Here is a 21,700-nt window from a genome sequence, read left to right on the forward strand (position 1 = left end):
ATGGTGACCTCTTGGGAGCCTGAGGAGGAGCCAACTGGCCCAGGTCAGAAATGGAGCAGGTCAAAACTCCTGTGCTGATCAGTATAGCATCCTGCCTGTGAATAGCCACGGCACTCCAGCCTGGGCAACATAGCAAGACCTCGTCTCTATAAAAAACAGAACGCCATTCCTTATTTAATTTTAATCACCTTTCTTTAAATAATCGACAGTCAAAATTTCTGACCCTGACCTTTATCTGCAACCGTTTGTGGAATTTGTGTAGTTAATCTGCTGCATTCTGAAATAGCTAACATGCATTTTTTTTTTCTTGACCTTAAATTAGCTTCCTCTCTTGACTTCCCTTTTTCTTTTTAATGGTTCCACCAATCTTTGTCATCCAGACAGGATAACTTAGTAATATTTGATTCATTATTTTCTTTCACTGCAATTCAACATGTAAACTCCAATATTGGTTCTAGGTTGTTGATGAAGAAACTAAAGCTCGGAAGCATTGTCACCTGCCCAGAGTCACACAGCTGGTCACTGGTGACACGGGTTTGTGAGCCCCACTCTGACTTCAGACCCACATTCTCAATCATTGCACTATACTGTACACCAGCGGTCCCCAACCTTTTCGGCACCAGGGACTGGTTTCATGGACGACAGTTTTTCCATGGATTGGGTTGGGGGATGGTTTTGGGATGACTCAAGTGCATAACATTTATCATTAGATTCTCATAAGGAGTGTGCAACGTAGATCCCTCATGTGTGCATAGTTCACAATAGGGTCATGCTCCTCTGAGAATCTAATGCCCCTGCTGATCTGGGACCCAGGGGTTGGGGACCCCTGCTATAGGCCAAGGAGATTTAGGATAACGCTTTTCCGAAAGATACCTAACTTTACTTTGTTTTTAATATATGCTAAATTTTAAGGTTGAGACTACTGCTATTAACAACTGTCATACTATCATTTAGTATTTTCTCTATAAGTATGTCACATATAGTATCTCTTTATAGAGATTTTCAATTTCTTATAGCAGCTTATTTACATTCACCCTTTTTGAGCGGGAAGAAGAAAGGAGTGATATTGAGTGGTGGGCACAAGATTCTCCCTTTTTTCTTCCCTACCATTACAGGCGAGAGATCATTTACCCTTGCTCCTGCAAATACCGTTTCATTGTTTGAAACATAGTTGGCCATCTGGGGAAAACTGTTATTTAAAACTTGCATTCTTTTATTACTAGTGAAGTTGGAAACATTTTTTGGTGTTTACTAGTGATTTCTGTTTATTTTGTGAATTGCATTCATTGTTCACAGTTAACATTATCCCCATTATTATCATTGGCCCTTAGCTCTGAAACTTGGTAGAGATGAATTAAAAGGTGCAACCAGTCTTCTAACTTCTGCATCAGAAATTGGGTTGAAGATGTCTTACATGAACCTGTGGCTTCTGAGTATTTAACAAACTTTTATATTAACCATCTGAACGTTTACATCTCATCTTTACAAATTCTGGAAGTGGTGGTGCAGAGTTGCCAGTCTGAGAGATTCAGGCTCAGCTGGAGAATGTGTTGGGCCTGAAGTAACACAACTGTAAACCTATTTGTGGAGAACCTAAATGCACATACAGTGCTTTGCCTCCACATCAAAGGCCTCTCTGTAGTGCCTTAGGGTATGGTGAGGGCAGTAGTCCAGATAGAGGGCCCTCAGTGACTGTCCCATCTTCTAGAACAGAGCCCACAGGGTTGGGTTCTTGCAAGATCTATCTGGGGAATCTTCCTAAAGCCATCATGACAGGGTCTGTCACTTCATTAACTCAACAAATACTAATTGAGCATCTACTCTGTGCCTCATTTTGTTCTAGATCCTGTGGTTATGGTAGTGAATAAAATGAATAGAAATATCCCTGACCTCAGAGTTTCCCTTTGGGGACAAGTTTAGCTCCCCTGGAGGCTCTCCATACTTGACTTTCTCAAGTCTAACTCTTTGCTTCCTAGCTCCTTGCCTTTATCCTCTTTTTCCTGTGGCCCTTAGATCAAGCCTGGCTTCCTCTTCATTTTTCAGTGTTCTGCTACTAAGTTCAACAGCTTCTGTTAATAAGGGACTTCTTTTATTCCTGGCTTCACCATGTCCTAGCTGCAACCCTCAGTCCCACCCAAGTCAGACTGGTAAGTGCGGGCCTCAGGCCCCCAGTGTCCTCTTGTGAGAATTCTCTTTGTCTTCTAGTAGCTCCTCGTTGGAATACTGGCCATTCTTTTAACACATTGGCTTCTGAAACAAGTGTAGAACATGTGTGAACCCACTGTGTATATTGGGGTTCACTGCTCCCTAGGGAGTTTGGTCTACCTGAGGCATGTGATTTGTGTAGATCCTCAAGTAACAGCCCAGGAATGACAATCTTGACTTGTAAGCATGGCCACATTATCCTGCAGCCCTGACTGTCCTGATAATTGGGTACCATCCATTCTTTTTGTTTTACTTAAAAGCAGTTTATGCTCAGTGAAGAATATTTGAAAAATACTGACAAATATGAAATGGCTTTAAAAAAAAAAACACTGGTTAAGGTTTTCTTTTGGGGGGGGGAGCTTACCTTCTAAACAGCTGTTTTATGTGCAACTGCATACTTTTCTCCTGCTTTCATTGATGTTTTACAAGTTGACATTTGTGTCTTATCTGTAACCTGCTTGCAGATTGGTCGCTAGCCACTTGCAGAGTGCAATTAACAAGAGTGAGCTCCGATATAAAGACGGTGATTTATTTCCAAAGCTAGCTTAGAGGAAGAAGCACAGGTGTCCCACCTCCAAATGTACCCCTTAGCTTTTGGAGCAGAAAGTGGGCACTTATAAAAGTCAAGGGAGGGTGTAAGCAAGGTGGGGGATACCTGTGTTAGCTTGGTGCCTTATCAACGAGGCGGCTGAGCTGGTGACTGCTGGGGTCTTCATGGGTGTGACTAGGCCCTAAACCCCTCAGGTGGGAGAGAGTAGTGGGAATGTTTTTCGACTGTTCTCTCGAGGCAACCTCCTGATGGGTGAGAGTTCCATAGCACGCATGCTTTGGTCTGTAAATTGACTAACTCTCGAGGACTTGGATGAACTTAGTAGGGAATGGCTGGTGAAGGAGGGAGTAAAAAGCTATTTTTTAGCATTTCTAAAAGGCTGCGTAGGAAGTGGGGAATGAAAAAAAGAAAACAACTCTTTGAAAAATGGGGTACTTGGTTACATATTTATGTAACACCTTCTCCCTCTTTGAACACAGCTAGTTTTCAGGAGGTCCAGGCCTGTGTCAGTATGCTCTAGGGTGCTGTGGATGATGTTGATTCTGGCGTCTACCTTGACCTTGCTTGTGAGGAATACTTCACAGACCTCACTACCCAGCCAGCACATTCATTTTCTAACAGCCACATTTCCAGATTTCCTTTCCTTCCTTCTTTCCTCCTGTTGGCTTTGTGTTCCTCAGTGTAGCTCTCCGTTTCTTTCCAGTCTTCCTGGAAACTGTTCCTTCCCCAGGAGCTGCCCATAAAGCCTTTCCCCCACCTCTGCTTCTTTCTTCTCTTCTAATATTTCAACATAGTCAAGATATTTTGATTATTCACATACATTTTACAAGGACATTGTAAAGAAAGGGCTTTGTGGCCCAACTGTGGTCTGAGCAGTGTTTGTTCCCCACACCGGGGCAGCATATTTTGATGGTTTAGACTGAGAACTGAACCCAGGACCCAAAGCCTGGCTTTACCATTTAATGTGATCTGACTTCTATGTGCCTTCTTACGCTTGTCTATAAAATACAGTGTGAAAATGTCCACGTAATTTGGTATAGTGAGCATTAAATGCACTAATACATGCAGAGTACTCACTTGGAGCAGCGACTGGCACATAGGGAGTGCTAAATAAATATTAGATGGTTATTGCACATACTTAACCTGCTTGGAAGCACTGGTATGAAACAATTTTCCAGTTAATAATGAGTGTTCAAATTTCTTTATGTTGAACACAGTTCCTTATGTTTCAGTGGCCCATCTCATGGACTCAGGTACTGCCTGTTGCAATTTTTTACATGGATTGGTTTCTGCCTTTAGGAGCCCCCCCCTTTTTTTTTTTTTTTTAAATAAAAGAATTGTATGTGTTAATGTAATAAAGTCTTCAAACATAATTTTGGCCTTTAAGGGATGTTTTTATACTCACTGGCCTATACCCGAGTTGTCACTCACGGCCTCTGCTAGCTACTTCACAGCTCCTGTGAAGGACACTGCTCTGCCCACAGCCCCTGCTGGGGAGAAAGCTCTCTGAGGACTGTGTCCTCCCTCTTCTCCTTTTCCTGGGGTGGCTGATTTGATTGGGATGGGACACCAGATAGCTACCTCTGTCATGGCCTTCCGTGGGAAAAACATGAGCCAAGCCAATTTGATTCTCTTGAGAATTTTAATTTGGGAAATCAGAAGGAAAAAGCCGTGGGAGCCGAAATTGAAAGAATGCCATGAACTAATGGCATGAGGACAGGCCTGCCAGGCAGTGACATGGCAGCAAACCCAGAGTCTGACAGCAAGAATTAATACGAAGTAGAAGAGAAGATGTGACAATTGCACGCGACAGAGAAAACTAAACACACAGAGAGAAGCCAAGTTAGGTTAATGGCAGAGGCCCAGGGAGAAGATCTCAGACATAGCTGTACTGTGAGTTTTTTCTCAAAGCAAGTTGCTCACATGTTTTCCTGGTCTCTTCGTAATTGTATTCTCATTATTTGAGGCTTTGCATTCAAAAGGTCCTAACTTAACAGCAGCTATATAGCATATGTAGTCCTTTCCTTTCCCATCGAAAGGATTACTCTCATTTTGTTCTTATTGCCTTAATACCTCTTCTGCAATTTAAAGTGATATAAATTGAACTCACTTTTTAGTACTATCTTCAAGTCTCCATATTCCATGCTGTGTTTTCCTGATAGCACTAATTTATTTTCTCCTTTTTTTTGGAATATGTCTTCTATTGCACTCCTGTGAAATTTGCAAATCTGGACCCCTGCGTTCCTATGCAACACGGGCTGGTGATTTCTCTCAGATCTAGGGCGTGGACTCCTTAGGGCAGCAGCCTCACCCTCTTTGTATTCGTACAGCACCATGGGCTGTGCTGAGCAAGTGATAGATGCCCAACAAGTCGTTGGTCGTTTCTTAGTTCTTATCATCGTGGCTTGTCTTGGATCACAAAAGTGGATGTTTTAGCCCTTTGCTAGGATGCATCTTTTTTTTTTTTCCAAGTTTTAAATTTATTTGAAGGAAAATAAATATTAAAGAATTTGAGAGAAATGAGGGAGTTATACAGTAACTGTTGGCTTTGATTGGGAACTAAGTTTCTCATTTGTGCTGTGAATGTTGATACTCCAATGGCAGAGGAGTGAACAAACTCATTTGTTAAGCGAGATGAACACCTGACAACTAAATCCCTACTAATATTTGCTTTGGGCCCTAAGTATATTCTGTGGTTAACAAGGTAACTTGTCTTGACATTACTCCCGCATGTGGGAGTGTTTTTCTTTTGGTATTCCCTTTCTTAGCATATTTGGGAAACCACTTTATTTGCCAAGTTACTATATTTGCTACCAAAATGTTTGAATAATGCTGTGTTTTGTCATTGAGCGTAACTTCCATGATCTTTAAAAACAATGCTTTGAAATAGTGTTCTCATCTGTATATTGTTTCTCTTGTGTCCTAATTTCTTCTTTTTATAAGAACACAAGTCATATTGGAGCAGGGCCCATTCTTAATGACCTCATTTTACCTGATTACTTCTGTAAAGACCCTAGTTCCAAATAAGGACACATTCTCAGGTTCTGGGGGTTTGGATTTCGGTATATAAATTTGGGGAGAACACAGTTCAACCCATAATACAGAGGAACCACCACCCTACTAATTACCATAGCACCCATTAAACCAGGCTTTCTTGGCGTTGAAGCCAAGAAGCTTAAAAGATTTGTTTGCCCCTAGAGTCCACAGTCATTAGGTTGAGACTTCTGAGTCTCACTAGGTGTTGGCATAGTTACCAGAAAATCCTTAAAGGACCCTCCTCATCTCTCACCTGGATCAGGACAGGAGCCTCCTAACTTGTCACCCTGCTGCCGCCCTTGTCCACCTTCAGTCTGCTCTCAACACATCTCTGGGTTCCACTACTTCCTGGTTGTATGATCTTGGGCAAGCTGGGTAACCTGTGTCTGTGTCCTCTTCTGTTGTAGTGATAGTTAACCGAATCTTCAAACGTAAAGTGATTAGTAGAGTACCTGATGTTATAAGGTGTGGTAGCCAGAATGGTGGCCCTCCAGTGATGTCCTGTCCTAATCATCCCTGGAACCTGTGAATATGTTATTTTACATGGCAAAAGGGACGTTCAGATGTGATTAAAGACCCTGAGATTATTGGCTGGAGGTGGGGGGCGGGGGGAGGAGGTTATCTTGGATTATCGTAGGGCCCGTTGTAATCACAGTGGTCCTTAAAAGAGAGAAGAGATGTGATGACAGAAACAAAGGTCAGGCTGGGCACTGTGTCTCACACCTGTAATCCCAGCATTTTGGAGGGCCAAGGCAGGAGGATCACTTGACCCTAGGAGTTCAAGACCAGCCTGGGCAATGTAGTGAGACCCCATCTCTACAAAAAATAAAAAAATAGGCGATAGGCGTGGTGGTGGTGGTTCATGCCTGTAGTCCCAGCTACTCGAGAGGTTGAGGTGGGAGTTTCTCATGAGCCCAGGAGTTCAAGGCTGCAGGGAGCTATGATAGTGCCACTGCACGCTAGTCTAGGTGACAGAGTGAGACAGTCCTGCTGACACCTTGATTTTAACCCCATGAGACTTCCCCCATTTTAGACTTCTGACCTCCAAAAACTGTTAGATAATAAATTAGCGTTGTTGTAAGCCACTGAATTTGTGGCAATTTGTTACTACAGCAATAGGAAATGAATACATAAGTGTCAGCTGTTTTATCTGGTTTTCCTGTTCCTACTGTAAATGAGATTTTCTTCAAACAGAGGAATCTGTGGCCAAAGACAGTTGGAAAACGAGTGGGCTAGGTGGTCGCCAGCATTCTCGTCCTATCTCCCATCCTGATGTGGCAGGTACTGTCTCCAGACAGTGCCTAGCCCCAGTAGTTTCTCAGCATTTGTGGAATGTTTAGGGAAGGCTGGGTGGTGGTCTCCAGTGTGGAGCTGCCTGTGGGATTCTCTCCAGTCCCCACATCACTCCTGAAGGATTCTTCATAATTATTTGGCTATTTTGGTGTTTGGTTGTCTGTCATGTGCAATATTGGCCTTGAGCTCTGTGCTCCAGGTTTATGGGTTTCTTTTGGGGCCTGTGCACCTTTATGGTCTCTACTTGTTTTCCTTTTACTCCATAAATTTGTCACTTCAGGTCATTCAAGTGACTTCAGATGTTGTGTATTCTATGATAAGAGTTCATTACACAGACACCCCAGGCAAGCTGGACTCAGAGTTAGGGCCAGGAACGCTTTACCAGAATAGAGCCAGAGACAATGTTGGCCCATGAGCTGCTTCTGGAACAGCCTGTGATTTGGCCTTTAGGCCTAAACTAGCCCCGTGATGCATTCTGGGCTTATGAGTTGTTTGCAGCATTTTTTAAATCTAAAAAATGAGTTAGTTATTTGCTTTATTTTTTAACCTGTACAGAGAAGCCATAATGCCATTTTTGCATATAGTACCACTGCTGGTTTTGTAAAACAGGAAAACGTGAAGGAAAATATGAAGCTAGTCTACAATCCTAGAGGAATTTCATTTCGCTTCCAAGTTACTTGGATTAATGTCAACATTATTTCGCTGGCATGAAGGGTACTAAATTCTTAGAGTCTGTACCCTGTTCCTCTTTAGATAAAACATGAAAGAATTTTGGTGCGTGTTTTGATGTGCAGAGTCAGGGGCAGCTCCCTCAGCAGACCTTTGCGTAGTTGATAATCTAATTACGTGGCTCTCTACATAAAGAATATGAGCTTCCAGGTGCAATTTGTCTATTTTGAAAAGGGCTATGGAATCTATTATGATTTATAAAGAATCTTGTATTCAGATTTAATGAGTGACAAGAGTATATTTATTGACCATACCCTTTTTCTTTTCAAGCCCAGGATTATAGAACATGCTGCATTTCTAAAAGCATCCCCATTAGTGCTTTCGTTGGTGGGGTGGGAAGTTGTAGGAGTTAGTAGTGACAACTTCATGACGAGGGCTCAGGCTTGTAACTTAAGGGGTTATCCTGCACTGACAGTGCTGCCTAGACGGGCAGTCAAGGTAGGGTGACCCAAACAGAGATGCTCCCCATCCCCCCAGCAGAGTGTCTGTTTGTCTAATATCTCATGGTCTTAACTAAAAATTGTTGATAAATAGGTGGCTCTGCTATAAGAAATAATTTTCTCAGTTGTAGAATCAAGGACAAGCAGTGGCAGTTCAGGCCAGAATCTGGAGGCTGTCCACACCTGGATTCAAAACGAGGTTGGATCTCTCCATGTGGTATCCTACCTCTCAAATTCAGCACATCTCAAATATAACCCCTCATCTCTCAAACTGCTCCTAACCCTGGGAAGAATTAGATCACCTACATTGTCTCTCCTATTTGCCTGTAGATCAAGACACAAAAATTCAAGTCTGGAAGACTCTGAAGTGGCAAGTTCATTTGAAGGGTGCAGGTCACATTCATTCTTTTATGTTAGCTGTGCTTTTTGTGCACAGTCAGACTTGGCATTATCCACCAATATATAAGAGCCTTGAGGGTATCTCAAGAGCAGTATTAATTCACAATACTCAGGAATTAGCAGGCAGAAGAGAATAGGGGGCATGGAGTTACAAATAAATGATTTTTCCATTTAGTTGCAATTCTGCACTAGAGTCATTTAGAGAGCCTGATGGTTTCACACCAGTTGAGATCTGGGCAAAGGACCTGGGAATAACGTGAAATCTCTTGAAAGATTGAATGGTGTAATGGAAAGGACATTGGTGGGAGTCTGAGAAACCAGGGAGTTGGTCCTTTGCCTCCAGGACTTATTACCAGCAGTGTAAAGAGGTCTGTGACTTGATTGAGTCACTAAACTATCTCTGAACCTATTTTTTTTTCTTTTTTTTTTTTTTAAAGGTAACAGCAACACCTACCCTGCTGGTGTATTAAGAATAATTGAAATAATATTTGTAAGTCAATTAGCATAGAGCAGGCACTCAATAAAGGTTAGTTGGTTAGGCCGGGCGCGGTGGCTCACGCTTGTAATCCCAGCACTTTGGGAGGCCGAGGCAGGTGGATCACCTGAGGTCGGGAGTTCGAGAGCAGCCTGACCAACATGGAGAAACCCCATCTCTACTAAAAATAAAAAAATTAGCTGGGGGTGATGGCATATGCCTGTAATTCCAGCTACTTGGGAGGCTGAGGCAGGAGAATTGCTTGAATCCGGGAGGCGGAGTTTGCGGTGAGCTGAGATCTTGCCATTCTGTTCCAGCCTGGGTGACAAGAGTGAAACTGTCACCAAAAAAAAAAAAAAAAAAAAAAAAGTTAGTTGGTTAGTTTCCTCTATTCTCCCCGCCCTGCATCTAATCCAGGCAGAGATGTTGCTGGTCTTTGTAACTAACTTAGTTAGAAACTGCTTGAGTTTTATGTGCAATGATATTGGAAAGAAAATACATTTAATGGACTGCATTAAGTTTAGCAAACGGCCTTATGCTTTTGTTTTGAAAAGAAGAAGACATCTATAAAATATGAACTGCATGGGAAAATAAATTTAAAATGTATAAAGTAATGGAAAGGAAATTACATTTATAATTATTAAAAGAAATAGAATATGGTGTAGTCAGATTTTTAACAGTGGAAATTTTGCATAATGAACTCTGGTAAAACCCTAAGAGGAGATCACCAGAAAGGGGAAAATGAGTGATAGAAATGCTTATATTTTAAAATGAAGAAATGATATAACTATAATTCTTAGCACAGGTACAAAGCATGCTCTTTACATAGGGAGAAATACATCAGATTAGTTATGCAAATGAGCCCCAATTTAATCTGTTACAAACATTTTCAACTAATGAAATTAGGCATGAAATGCTGAAAAATTGGTGCATTTCAGTTTTAACTTTCCAGAGAACCTACTATTCTGACCATATGAAACACCATCTTTAAAATAACCTGCAGCCTTTGATCTAGTAATTTTGGATAAAATAATGAAACAGCTCCAGTGGAAGACTATATAGCTTACGCCAGTCTATTCATAGCAATATATAAAAAATACATAGGTAAGTAAATATAAACAAACATGTTCGTATATATTATGTGTAAATGTACACATATAAACAAGATCCTGTTGCGATCTGGCAAAGCAAACAGCTAAATAGAATAATGTGTATGTAACTACTAAAAATTATAAGCCCACAAACTATCAGTATTTGGAAATAGGTACGTGAAATAAAATCATCCTATTATATCTTTTTTATTTTTATTTTTATTTTATTATTTATTTATTTTATTTTATTTTTTCTTGAGACGGAGTCTCGCTCTGTCGCCCAGGCTGGAGTGCAGTGGCACTGTCTCAGCTCACTGCATGCTTCACCTCCCGGGTTCACACCATTCTCCTGCCTCAACCTCCTGAGTAGCTGGGACTACAGGCACCTGCCACCACGCCTGGCTACTTTTTGTATTTCTAGTAGAGATGGGGTTTCACCGTGTTGGCCAGGTTGGTCTTGAACTCCTGACCTTAGGTGATCCGCCCGTCTTGGCCTCCCAGAATGCTGGGATTATAGGCCTGAGCCACCGTGCCCAGCCTATTGTATCTTATTTACAGTTTTGGCTGCTGTTTCAGGGATGTAGAGAAGCATAAGACTGACAGCCGTCGCTTCAGGGAAATGAGGTTCCGGAGTGGGAAGATAGGTGACAATGCGCAAATATTGACTAAATAAGTTTGGGTGAATGAATAAGTGCTATGAAGGAAATAAGACGGCAGTAGAATGGAGAGGGCCATGGTGCCTAGGACTAGCCCTATCCTAGGAAGGCTGAGGTGGGGAGGATTCCTGAGCTGAGCCATGGTGTTGGAGGAGTGGGCCAGTAAAGATGTAGGCTCAGGGAATAGCAAGTAAAGGGTTTTCAAACTGGAGTGAGTTTGGCATGTGTGAACCAAGAGCAACCAGTGTGTCTAGATCTTAGAGAACAATTGTATGTTTGCCTGGTTTACATTAGGAACTAAGTTATTTTATTTATTTACTTTATTATTTTGAGACAGTCTCATTCTCTCACCCAGGCTGGAGTGCAGTGGTGTGATCCTGGCTCACTGCAACCTTCACCTCCTGAGTTCAAGCGATTCTCCTGCCTCAGCCTCCCAAGTAGCTGGGACTACAGGCAACCGCCACCACGCCCGGCTAATTTTTGTGTTTTTAGTAGAGATGGGTTTTCACTATATTGGCCAGGCTGGTCTCCACCTCCTGACCTCAGGTGATCCACCTGCCTTGGCCTCCCAGAGTGCTGGGATTACAGGCGTGGGCTACCTCGGCCAGTTTTTTTTTTTTTTGAGACAGGGTCTCCCTATTGCCTAGGCTGGAGTGCAGTGGCATGATCTTGGCTCACTGCAACCTTCTCCTCCTGGGTTCAAGTGATTCTCGTGCCTCAGCCTCCCAAGTAGCTGGTACTAAAGGCATGCACCACCATGTCCAGCTAATTTTTGTAATTTTAGTAGAGATAGGGTTTCACCATGTTGGCTGGGCTAGTCTCAAACTGGTCTCAAGTGATCTGCCCACCTTGGCCTTCCAAAGTGCTGGGATGACAGGTGTGAACCACCACACTGGCCATATTTTACCTTTTAACACAACCAAATTTTATTAATTTTTCTTTATCAGTTATCTTTTCAATTACCCCCAAACCTAATGGCTAAAATAGCAGCCATTTATTCCATTGTGTGCTTTACTCACTGGGCAGTTACATGTCCCTCCAAACGGCCTCATGCATGTACAGGGCTGGCTGGCTGGCTGGCGGGCTGCTGCTGCGGCAACTATACGGGGCCACTGAGCCAGGAGTCATTCATCAGTGAGCTGGCGAGCCTGGGCTTGTTCTCATGAAAGACTGAGGGTTCCATGAGAGTGGAGCAGAGGTGTGTAACATTCATTGAGGTGGAGGCTCTGAATTGGCACAGTGTCACTTTCTCTGTATTCTATTGGCTACAAGACTAGCCCAGGTTCAAGGGGTGGGAAATAGATGAGTTTCCATGGGAGGAGCTGCAATGTCAGTGCACTGAGTTGTGCCTGCAAGGAGGGCTGGAGGATTGGTCCATGCTTGCAATCCATCCCATTTCACCTTATGCTTGGTGCTTTTCTTCTATACTTTAGGTGTAAGAATTACAATCCTGTATGATCCAAAAGTTTTACAGTTTTGCCTTTTCATATTTAGGTCTTTCAGTGTTTACATATTATTTTTAAAAATTGCAAACAGCACGATAAACATGAATTAGAGGAAAAATGAAGTTTCAGAAACTTATAGTGGGGAATGTTGAACAAAAGGTTAGAGGCTGTGCACGTGGTGGAGCAGGGGCTATATGGGGAGCCTTTGTATCTTCAGCTCAGTTTTACTGTGAACCTAAAACTGCTCTAAAAATAGTCTATTAAACAATATTATTACCATAATATGACTCAGTCTTCATTATGACAGTAATGTGTGAAGGAGACACACAGGAAGACAGCAGCTGTGTGAAGTGCAGAAATCAGTGAACACCTTCTTAGAAAGTGCTTTAAACCAGAGGCAGGATTGTATACTGCTCAGGCCGTGGCCTTTGGACCAGTGGTTCTGAAGAAGCAGCAAGCCTTTGCTGCTATTGTTTGTAGCTGTGCCAACCTTATGCAAATTACTCAACATCTTTGAGGTTTGGCTTCTTTGTTTGTAAAATGGTATAATAATCTTTATATATCTCTTGAGAATTTTTGAATGAAATGAAATGTGTATCACCTAGCATGGTGCAAGGCCTGTAAAATAAATGTTAGCCTATTTTAGAAGTAGAGTTTTCCACTGTTAATCTCCAATTAAGATGAGGACCTCTGTAGGTCTTTTGCAGAATTAATTCTTCCTACCATTTCTTCTTGGCCTTCATTTACCTCTCTGATACTGTTTTCTATGAACATTCTTTTTGAATCTTCTGGGTTTCTCTGGCTGGAGTGGTTATTTGGCAATTGGTTAAGAGCAGCTGGTTGGCTGACCTTGGGCTTTTGAGTTCCTTATGTCTGAAACCATGGCAGGCAGCCAGATTGCATCAAGCCACTATCAGGTGTGTGTGTTCCTAATCACAGCCTGAACTTTAGAATTGGGCAAGTCCTGACTGGAGTGAGCAGAGAAAGGGAGAATACTTTAGGGAACAATGTGAAATAATCAGATCTGAGGAAGAAGGAGGTAGGGGAGGGAATAAACATTTTTTCAGCATCTGTTCTGTGGCAGGGTATGAACTAGAAGTCAGAGGCTACCCAGAGCGTGCCAGGTTGAAGATGGCGGGCCATTTGGCAAGGGAGTTGGGTCATGCCTTCTCATAGATTGAGTGGAGGAGAGCTCTACAGCTTTACCAATTTTAGGAGGAATAAATTTCTTTTATGCTTTGACTTAAAACAAGAACCCAAGTCATCATTATACTTTTCTTTCTAGGTCTGTCAGTGGCCCAGCGGAAGTTTGCTCATTCACTCAGAGACTTTAAGTTTGAGTTTATCGGTGATGCTGTGACAGATGATGAACGATGCATAGGTAATTAAACATGATATTTTGGTTTGTTTTCCTTTGCCATGGCCACCAAATAATCACTCCTTTCTTCTTACAGATGCTTCCTTACGTGAATTTTCAAATTTTTTGAAGAATCTGGAGGAACAGAGAGAAATTATGGTGAGTTGAGAGGGGTGTAAATTAATAAGTCAGCTTTCAAGGGGGAAAAAATCTGGATTTGGAAGCTGGTTCTGGTAGAAGTTGTGAAGCATTTATCTCTGGGTACAGTAGTGCATTGTAATGGAAAGGTGAGGTTTCCGGAGCCCTGATTTCTAGTTCCGTGAGGGTGCTGACCACGGTCAGAACTTGGAGAAGCTGCTGGGCCTCTCGACCAAGGCCTTACTTCTTCATCTGTAAAGTGGACAGTGGGACTATATCACTGCTTTCTAGCTTTTTGTTGCAGCAGAGCACTTTCATTTATGTAGGCTCTCATGCAGAAGCTTAATATATCAGGGGGATAAAAGCAGAAAAGCTTATGTAGAAACAGAGGACAGCTGGGCAATGTTAGCGCCTGACTCATACCCCTGTAGATTTCTAGGCTGTGTGGAAAGGGAGAGAACTTGGGCCTTGGAGGTCTTTGAGATCCCACTTTGCATCAAGATTCATGATCATAACAAGAATAAGAAGAACTACCCTTGGCCAGGCATGGTGGGTCATGCCTGAAATTCTAGCCCTTTAGGAGGCTAAGGTGGGTGGATTGCACAAGCTCAGGAGTTCGAGACCAGCCTGGCCCACATGGTGAAACCCCATCTCTACAAAAATACAAAAACTAGCCAGGCATGGTGGCATGTGCCCATGGTCCCAGCCTGAGTACAGGGGGCTGAGGTGGAAGGATCACTTGTGCCCAGGAGGCTGAGGTTGCAGTGAGCCGAGATTGTGCCACTGCCCTCCAGCCTGGGTGACAGACCAAGACCCTGTCTCAAAAAAAAGAAAAAAGAAAAAACAAAAAACAGCTGTCCCCCATGGGGTGCTCTTCATATGCAGTGCTGTGCTGAGTGCCTTGAGTGTATGATCTCATTTGCACTCAATTGTAAATTTTGGGGTTATTGAATATTGTCTGCTTTTCTTAAAAGCTTACATTACCTTCCTAATGATATTCTTTAATTAAACCAGATTTACAGCAGAATTGCTACCAGGTTGTGACACACCATCTATTCTCACCATTTATTTCAGGCTTAAAAAAAAATACAGATTCAGGCTGGGCGAGGTGGCTCATGCCTGTAATCCCAGCACTTTGGGAGGCTGAGGCAGGTGAGTCACCTGAGGTCAGGAGTTCGAGACCAGCCTGGCCAACTTGGTGAAACCCCGTCTCTACTAAAAATACAAGAAAATTAGCTGGCTGTGGTGGCATGCACCTGTAATCCCAGCTACTCGGGAGGCTGAGGCAAGAGAATCGCTTGAATCTGGGAGATGGAGGTTGCAGTGAGCTGAGAGTGAACCACTGCACTCCAAACTTGGCAACAGAGTGGGACTCTGTCTCAAAAAAAAAAAATACGGATTCTTTTTTCTATATTCTTGAAAATGAATACTATCTAGAATTACGTTGTAGTGTAAGTGTATGAGTGGGTTTAGATGTGGTAGAGATAATACTGGACATATTAGCTAAGTTGGTTTACCTTGACTGTGTGCCAGTGTATTAGTCCGTTCTCACAGTGCTATGAAGAAATACCTGAGACTGGGTAATTTATAAAGGAAAGAGGTTTAATTGACTCACAGTTCCGCATTGCTGGGGAGGCCTCGGGAAAGTTACAGTCATGGTGGAAGGCAAAGGAGAAGCTGGCACCTTCTTCACAAGGTGGCAGGATGGAGTTGAATGCAGGCAGGGGAAATGCCAGATGCTTATAGAACCTTCAGATCTCACAGGAACTCACTATCATGAGAACAGCATGGGGGAAACCACCCCCATGATCCAATTACCTCCACCTGGTCCTGCCCTTGACATGTGGGGATTATGGAGTTTACGCTTTCATGTAAGATTTGGGGGGGGACACAGAGCCAAACCATATCAGCCAGGAGCTGTTCTAAGCTGTTTACCTAATGCTAAGTCACTGAATTCTCACATCAACCCTGTGAGATAGATTCTGCTGTTGTTCCCCATTTAACGGATGAGGAAACTGAGGCACATTACCTTGCCCTAGATCACATGGCATCTAGGAGGTAGAGCTCGTATGTGTTAAGAAGCAGGCACTCTGAACTGCCCTCCCTGTCGCTGCAGCTGGCTTCATAGGTGTCACTCTAATTTCCTGGGTGGTGGCTGGTGGTGGTTTATGTTGGCTAGGGCTGCGGGAGGACACTGATTTGGATTTAAAAAGTGACAGAGGGCTGGGCGCAGTGGCTAATGCCTGTAATCCCAGCACTTTGGAAGGCTGAGGTGGGTGGATCACCTGAGGTCAGAAGTTTGAGACCAGCCAGGCCAACCTGGTGAAACCCTGTCTCTACTAAAAATACAAAAATTAGCTGGTTGTTGTGGTGGGCACCTGTAGTCCCAGCTACTTGGGAGGCTGAGGCAGGAGAATCACTTGAGCCCGGGAGGCGGAGGTTGCAGTGAGCTGAGATGGCGCCATTGCACTCCAGCCTGGGCGACAGAGCGAGACTCCATCTCAAAAAAAAAAAAAGTGACAGAGACATATGTCCTCAAAAGCCCTAATATAATTTGCACTCATTCCTAAATTTTGAGGTAATTTGTGTGTATATATTGTAGATACTGTAGAGGGTGTGTGAAGACAGTATGGTCCCATGAGGTTTTTCTGGCACACACTGACAGATACAATCATTATTCATGTGATCCTGTAGTCATCAATTTTTCAGCTATTTAGGAAAGACTAAATAAGATGGTGAATAAAAATAGTGCCATGACATCACCTTTCTAGTACATGGAGCAGATGTGTGGGCTGGTGAGGTATGTGTTCTTAGTTTATGTCAATAGTGTCAATTTTTTTTCTTAACCCTCTTTGATAGTTGTACTTTCCTGGCATCCTGAACATTGAGCACATACCTATTGATCTCTTTTTATGTTCCAGTTGCTGTTGAGAATCTCAGGACGAAGGTAAAGGCAAAGAAAGCAAAAGTCTCTGCCTTCATGGAGGTTAGATTCTAGGCGGGGGTAGTGAAGTAGAAATAAACCTGTAATCCATTGGCAGGCAGTGAAAAATGCTACAAAACAATACAGGGCAAGGAGCCAGGTGGGGCGGGGCTACAGCATATCTGGAGTGGTGAGGTGCTGACTGCCTTTTCAGTAGGATACTGCACAAAGGGCATCATCCTGGTGTCTGGAGGAAAAGTTCTGAGCAGAGTGGTGCTGGATTTTAGCTCTACAGGAATAGCGTGTGACCATTGTTAGGCTCAGTATTCTGTTTCTGTTTTAGGTTCCTTGAAATAGAGCAATGAGGTCCAAAAACGGGAACATGGTATTGGCTCCAGGCTGTGTGGAGTAGACAGCATGGTTTGCAGAGCTGTTGTTAGCCAACTGACTGGTTTAAGCTCCAGCTATGATGGAGGTTGATAGGGTCTCTGTGTTAGACGAGGTTGGGTTCCCATGCAGGGTAGGAACGAGAATAGGGTGGTGTGTGTATAAGGCCATGAACCTTAGGAGTGGTGTGGTGTGTCATACACAACTCATTGTGGGAACAGAAACACCTGCTGGAAAGCAGGACGCTGTCCAAAGCTGGGGTGGGTGGCAGCCACAGCCAACCACGGAATTAACAGGACACCTCCTAATGCTTTCTTCCTTTTTAGCTTGGAAAATTTCAAACATGTACCAAAGTCGAGATAAATATACAATGAAACTACACGGACTCGACATCCAGCCTCAGACCAGTCTCTTTTCTCCTGTGATCCTTACTCCCCTTGACCGCCTGCTCTCCTCATTATTTTGACAGAAAGCCCAGTTTCATTCACAAATACTTCAGTATATATCTCAAAAAGCAGACACTTAAAAAAACACAGTATCCTTATCACAATCAGTAATTTCTTAATTTTGTGAAAAGTTAGGTCATATTCAAGTTTTCCTGATACTCATTCAAATTCTGACTCTTTCCCTCCCCAACCCCCACCCTCAATAACAGTTGGTCTGTTTGAATCTGAGTCCAAACATATTACATTTGATTGATACGTTTCCAAGTCACTTTAAATCTATAGGTTCTTCTCCCCATCCGCTTTTTTTCTTCTTTACAAGAATTCCTGATCCTTTTATATTTGCCTCAGAAACCTTTGAAATAGTACTTTCCTAAGTTATCAGTGAGTTGCAATAATGAAATTAGTAAAAGTTGAAAAGTTGGATTCTTAACCCATATTGACATTGTTTGGGTACTTCTCACCTTGATAGTCACTGATCACTTTTTTTTTTTTTTAAAGTGGAATCACTGTGGCTACCTTTGTTTCTTTAAATACCTTTGAATGCTTACTAAAACATAACTGATGCATTACAGAACACTCGCCTGAAACTTTTGAGGAAGAATAGATACTTGCCTCAAGAAATTTCCAGTGTGATACTGGAGAGTAAGTGGTAAAGAGCTAATTAAATAGCCTATACTAAGTGCTTCAGACAAGGAATGGGAAAAGAAAACAATATACAAAGTGCGCCAGCAAAGATAATGTGGCTCACATGGAGTGGGCAGCCCCTAAGCTTGTGGCTGTTAGTAAAGGGTTTATGGAAGAAGTATTGGAGCTAGAGTTTGTGGGGTGGAGACACAGCAGAGGGCCTTTGTATAGTTTAGTAAGTCCATACCCCCGACACCGGGACAAAGAGAAAAGGAATGTCTTTAAGCAGCTAAAATGGTTGCCAGTACATTCTGAGAACTTTGAAAGACTCTTGTTTTACTTAAATTTTTTTTAACTTAAAAGTTTTACAAACCATCAGCATGTTAAAAGCCACAGATTAAGAAAGGAATGCAAAATGACTGTAAAATGGAGCTAGAAATAGTCTAAAATTGGTTCCAAGGATTTCATAGTGGTCACTTAATCTTTTTGTTTGTTTGTTTTTGAGACAAACAAAAACGCTCTGTCACCAGGCCTGAATGCAGTGGTGCGATCTCAGCTCACTGCAGCCTCCGCCTCCCAGGTTCAAGCGATTTTCCTGCCTCAGCCTCCTGAGTAGCGGGGACTACAGGTGTGTGCCACCACGCCCAGCTCATTTTTGTATTTTTAGTAGAGATGGGGTTTCACCATGTTGGCCAGATGATCTCGATTTCTTGACCTTGTGATCTGCCCGCCTCGTTCACCCAAAGTGCTGAGATTACAGGCATAAGCCACTGTGCCCGTTCCACTTTATCTTTAAAAGCAATTAGTTTAGTATTTTCTGAAATCCTAAATTGAATAATGGTGCAGCATAATATTAATAATTGGATATTCATAATTAAGACTGAGTCATTAAAATGTTAAAACTACATATGTCTATTTTAGAAGGCGAACAGTAATGTCAACTATTTTAAAATGTTTTCTGAATCTTATAAGGGTAAGATGAGACTTTAGGTTTTAAGGGATAAAGTCATCTGTGTTGTATGCTCAGCAATCCCTGTTGGTTTTGAGCCACCAGTTATGTAAGTTCATACACCTCATCTCTATACTTAAATAGGCTGTATTAGGTATACAGTTCAACAAATAGTGTGTGCCTGCCACATGCCAAGCACTGTGCCCCATGCTATAAAGATAAAGACATAAGTAGTGATTCATCCATTGGAGGAGATGGCTGAAAGAAGGCATGTAATTTCCAACATGCTTCGTGGTAATCAAGTGATTGAGAAATTCAGGGAAGGCATCTTGGAGAGGTGATATCTGGGCTGAGTTGAAGGATGAGCCTTAGCTATGTCTGGTTTCCTCCTTGAGGGGAAACTGTTGAAATTTCGAAAAGAGGGAAGGGTATGTTTGCATAGCCCCTTCCTTTTCCCCCGACAATGTCCAGCTTTGTTCCTACTAAAATGAATTGTTGGAGAGAGAAGTAGAGCAATTGCCGGTCTAAGAAAAAAAGTCAGTGTTTCCCTCCACACTCAAAGAAGTGTAATTTCTATGAATACACATGCCTCACCCTTTAAAAAGTCAAGATAGTGTTTTTTTTTTTTTTTTTTTGAGATGGAGTTTCGTTCTTGTTGCCCAGGCTGGAGTACAGTGGTATGATCTCAGCTCAGCTGCAACCTCTGGCTCCCAGGTTCAAGCGATTTTCCTGCCTCAGCCTCACCAGTAGCTGGGATTACAGGCACCTGCCACCATGCCTGGCTAATTTTTTGTATTTTTTTTTTTTTTTTTGAGATGGAGTCTTGCTCTGTTGCCCAGGCTGGAGTGCAGTGGTGTGATCTCAGCTCACTGCACCCCTGCCTCCTGGGTTCAAGCGATTCTCCTGCCTCAGCCTCCCGAGTAGCTGGGATTACACGCGGGTGCCACTATGTCCGGCTAATTTTTTTTGTATTTTTAGTAGAGACAGGGTTTCACTGTGGTAGCCAGGTTGGTCTCGATCTCCTGACCTTGTGATCTTCCTGCCTCGGCCCCCCATCGTGCTGGGATTACAGGTGTGAGCCACCGCGCCCAGCCAATTTGTTGTATTTTTAGTAGACATGAGGTTTCACCATGTTGGGCAGGCTGGTCTCAAACTCCTGACCTCAGGTGATCCACCCGCCTCAATCTCTGAAAGTGCTGGGATTACAGATGTGAGCCACCGCACCCGGCCAGGACAGTGTTTTGAGTGAGTAGTTTTTGCTGATCATGTTGCCACCCTTGACTGTGGAGGTGAAGAACTCAACCTCGGGAGCCAGTTCTGATACAGTTAGTGGCTGCAACTGCTCTACTCACTTCTGCGCGTGTTCTCAGAGGAAAGGGCTGTGTGGTGTGTTGCTGCCAGAATTCCAGAGATGTTCTCTCTGGCATGGCAGGACATGTTGTACTTATCTGAGGTGGGCAGCTGTCCAGGAATCTAAGGACTTTTAAAATAGTGCTGTAGTGTTTATGTTGTTCTTTTAAAAGCCCTTCATATTGCGTTCACTTCTCTACATGTATTCTCTTATCAGATCATTGAGTTTCATCCCTAGGCTAAAATGGTTGCTCAGTTTCTCAGGATTCTAGCAAATAAGGGCAATTGGTTGAGACCCAGAGGTTCAGGAAAGCTGCAGGGAAGTGGGAGTGCCAGGAGAGAGAAGGTGGAGCTTGCCCGATGGTGCACAAAAGGTGCCTGAGATGGAGCTGTTCCGCCTCCCTCTCATCCTGGGGGCGCTGGGGGGCAGACTGGGCTGCTAAGCAGATGTGAGGAAGTGTCTTGTCCACGGCTGCACCCCTTTCCCCATTTGGGCAGGAAAGCCCTTTGCCTATGCAGACTCTTCAGGCTTTTGAGACCCTTTTCTTTTTCTGTTGTTTTTCTCTACCACAGACTTTACCCTTGTGAAAATACCAGGCCAGGGATCACTTCCTGGGTGACCTGCCCTGAGCTTTTGCCCCTATAGGGAAGGTACTAAGCTGCTGTGCACCAAAGGCTTTTGTTAGCATTCAGATGGTCGGTCGCAGGCAAGACGTGATGCCTGCTCTCTCAGCCCTGGCCTATGCTTTACTGCACCCCCTTCTCATCATCCTTTCATGCTCTCGAATCTCCTCCATAACTTTTTGGACTTTTGACACGGATTTTTGTTCCAAACTGTTAGGTTGGTACAAAGTAATTGCAGTTTTTGCCATTTTTTTTTTTTAAATGGTCAAAACCACAATTCCTTTTTTTTTTTTTTTTGATAGGGGGAGCCTTGCTTTATCTCCCAGGCTGAAGTGCAGTGGTGGGATCTTGGCTCACTGCAACCTCTGCCTCTCATGTTCAAGTGATTATCCTGCTTCAGCCTCTTGAGCAGCTGGGACTATAGGCACTTGCTACCACACCCGGCTAATTTTTGTATTTTTAGTGGAGACGGGGTTTCACCTTGTTGGCCAGGCTGGGCTCGAACTCATGATCTCACGTGATCTGTGCGACTTGGTCTGCCAAGGTGTTGGAATTACAGATGTGAGCCACCGCATCCGGTTGA

The 21,700-nt window shown here is 43.2% G+C and overlaps 1 protein-coding gene across 3 annotated transcripts in view; it reads left to right on the plus strand.

Moving 5' to 3' along the window:
* Positions 1–21,700, plus strand: part of ARHGAP10 (Rho GTPase activating protein 10) — a 343,170-nt gene that overhangs the window by 77,954 nt on the left and 243,516 nt on the right. For all 3 annotated transcript variants that reach the window (XM_019025986.3, XM_055384931.2, XM_055384932.2), the window contains exons 2-3: positions 13,605–13,700; positions 13,774–13,835. In XM_019025986.3, the coding sequence (XP_018881531.3) occupies positions 13,605–13,700; positions 13,774–13,835 (158 nt within the window). The remainder of the gene's footprint in view (positions 1–13,604; positions 13,701–13,773; positions 13,836–21,700) is intronic.

Source organism: Gorilla gorilla, chromosome 3 (genome assembly GCF_029281585.2).
Source record: "Gorilla gorilla gorilla isolate KB3781 chromosome 3, NHGRI_mGorGor1-v2.1_pri, whole genome shotgun sequence".
In the NCBI taxonomy this organism is placed as follows: domain Eukaryota; kingdom Metazoa; phylum Chordata; class Mammalia; order Primates; family Hominidae; genus Gorilla; species Gorilla gorilla.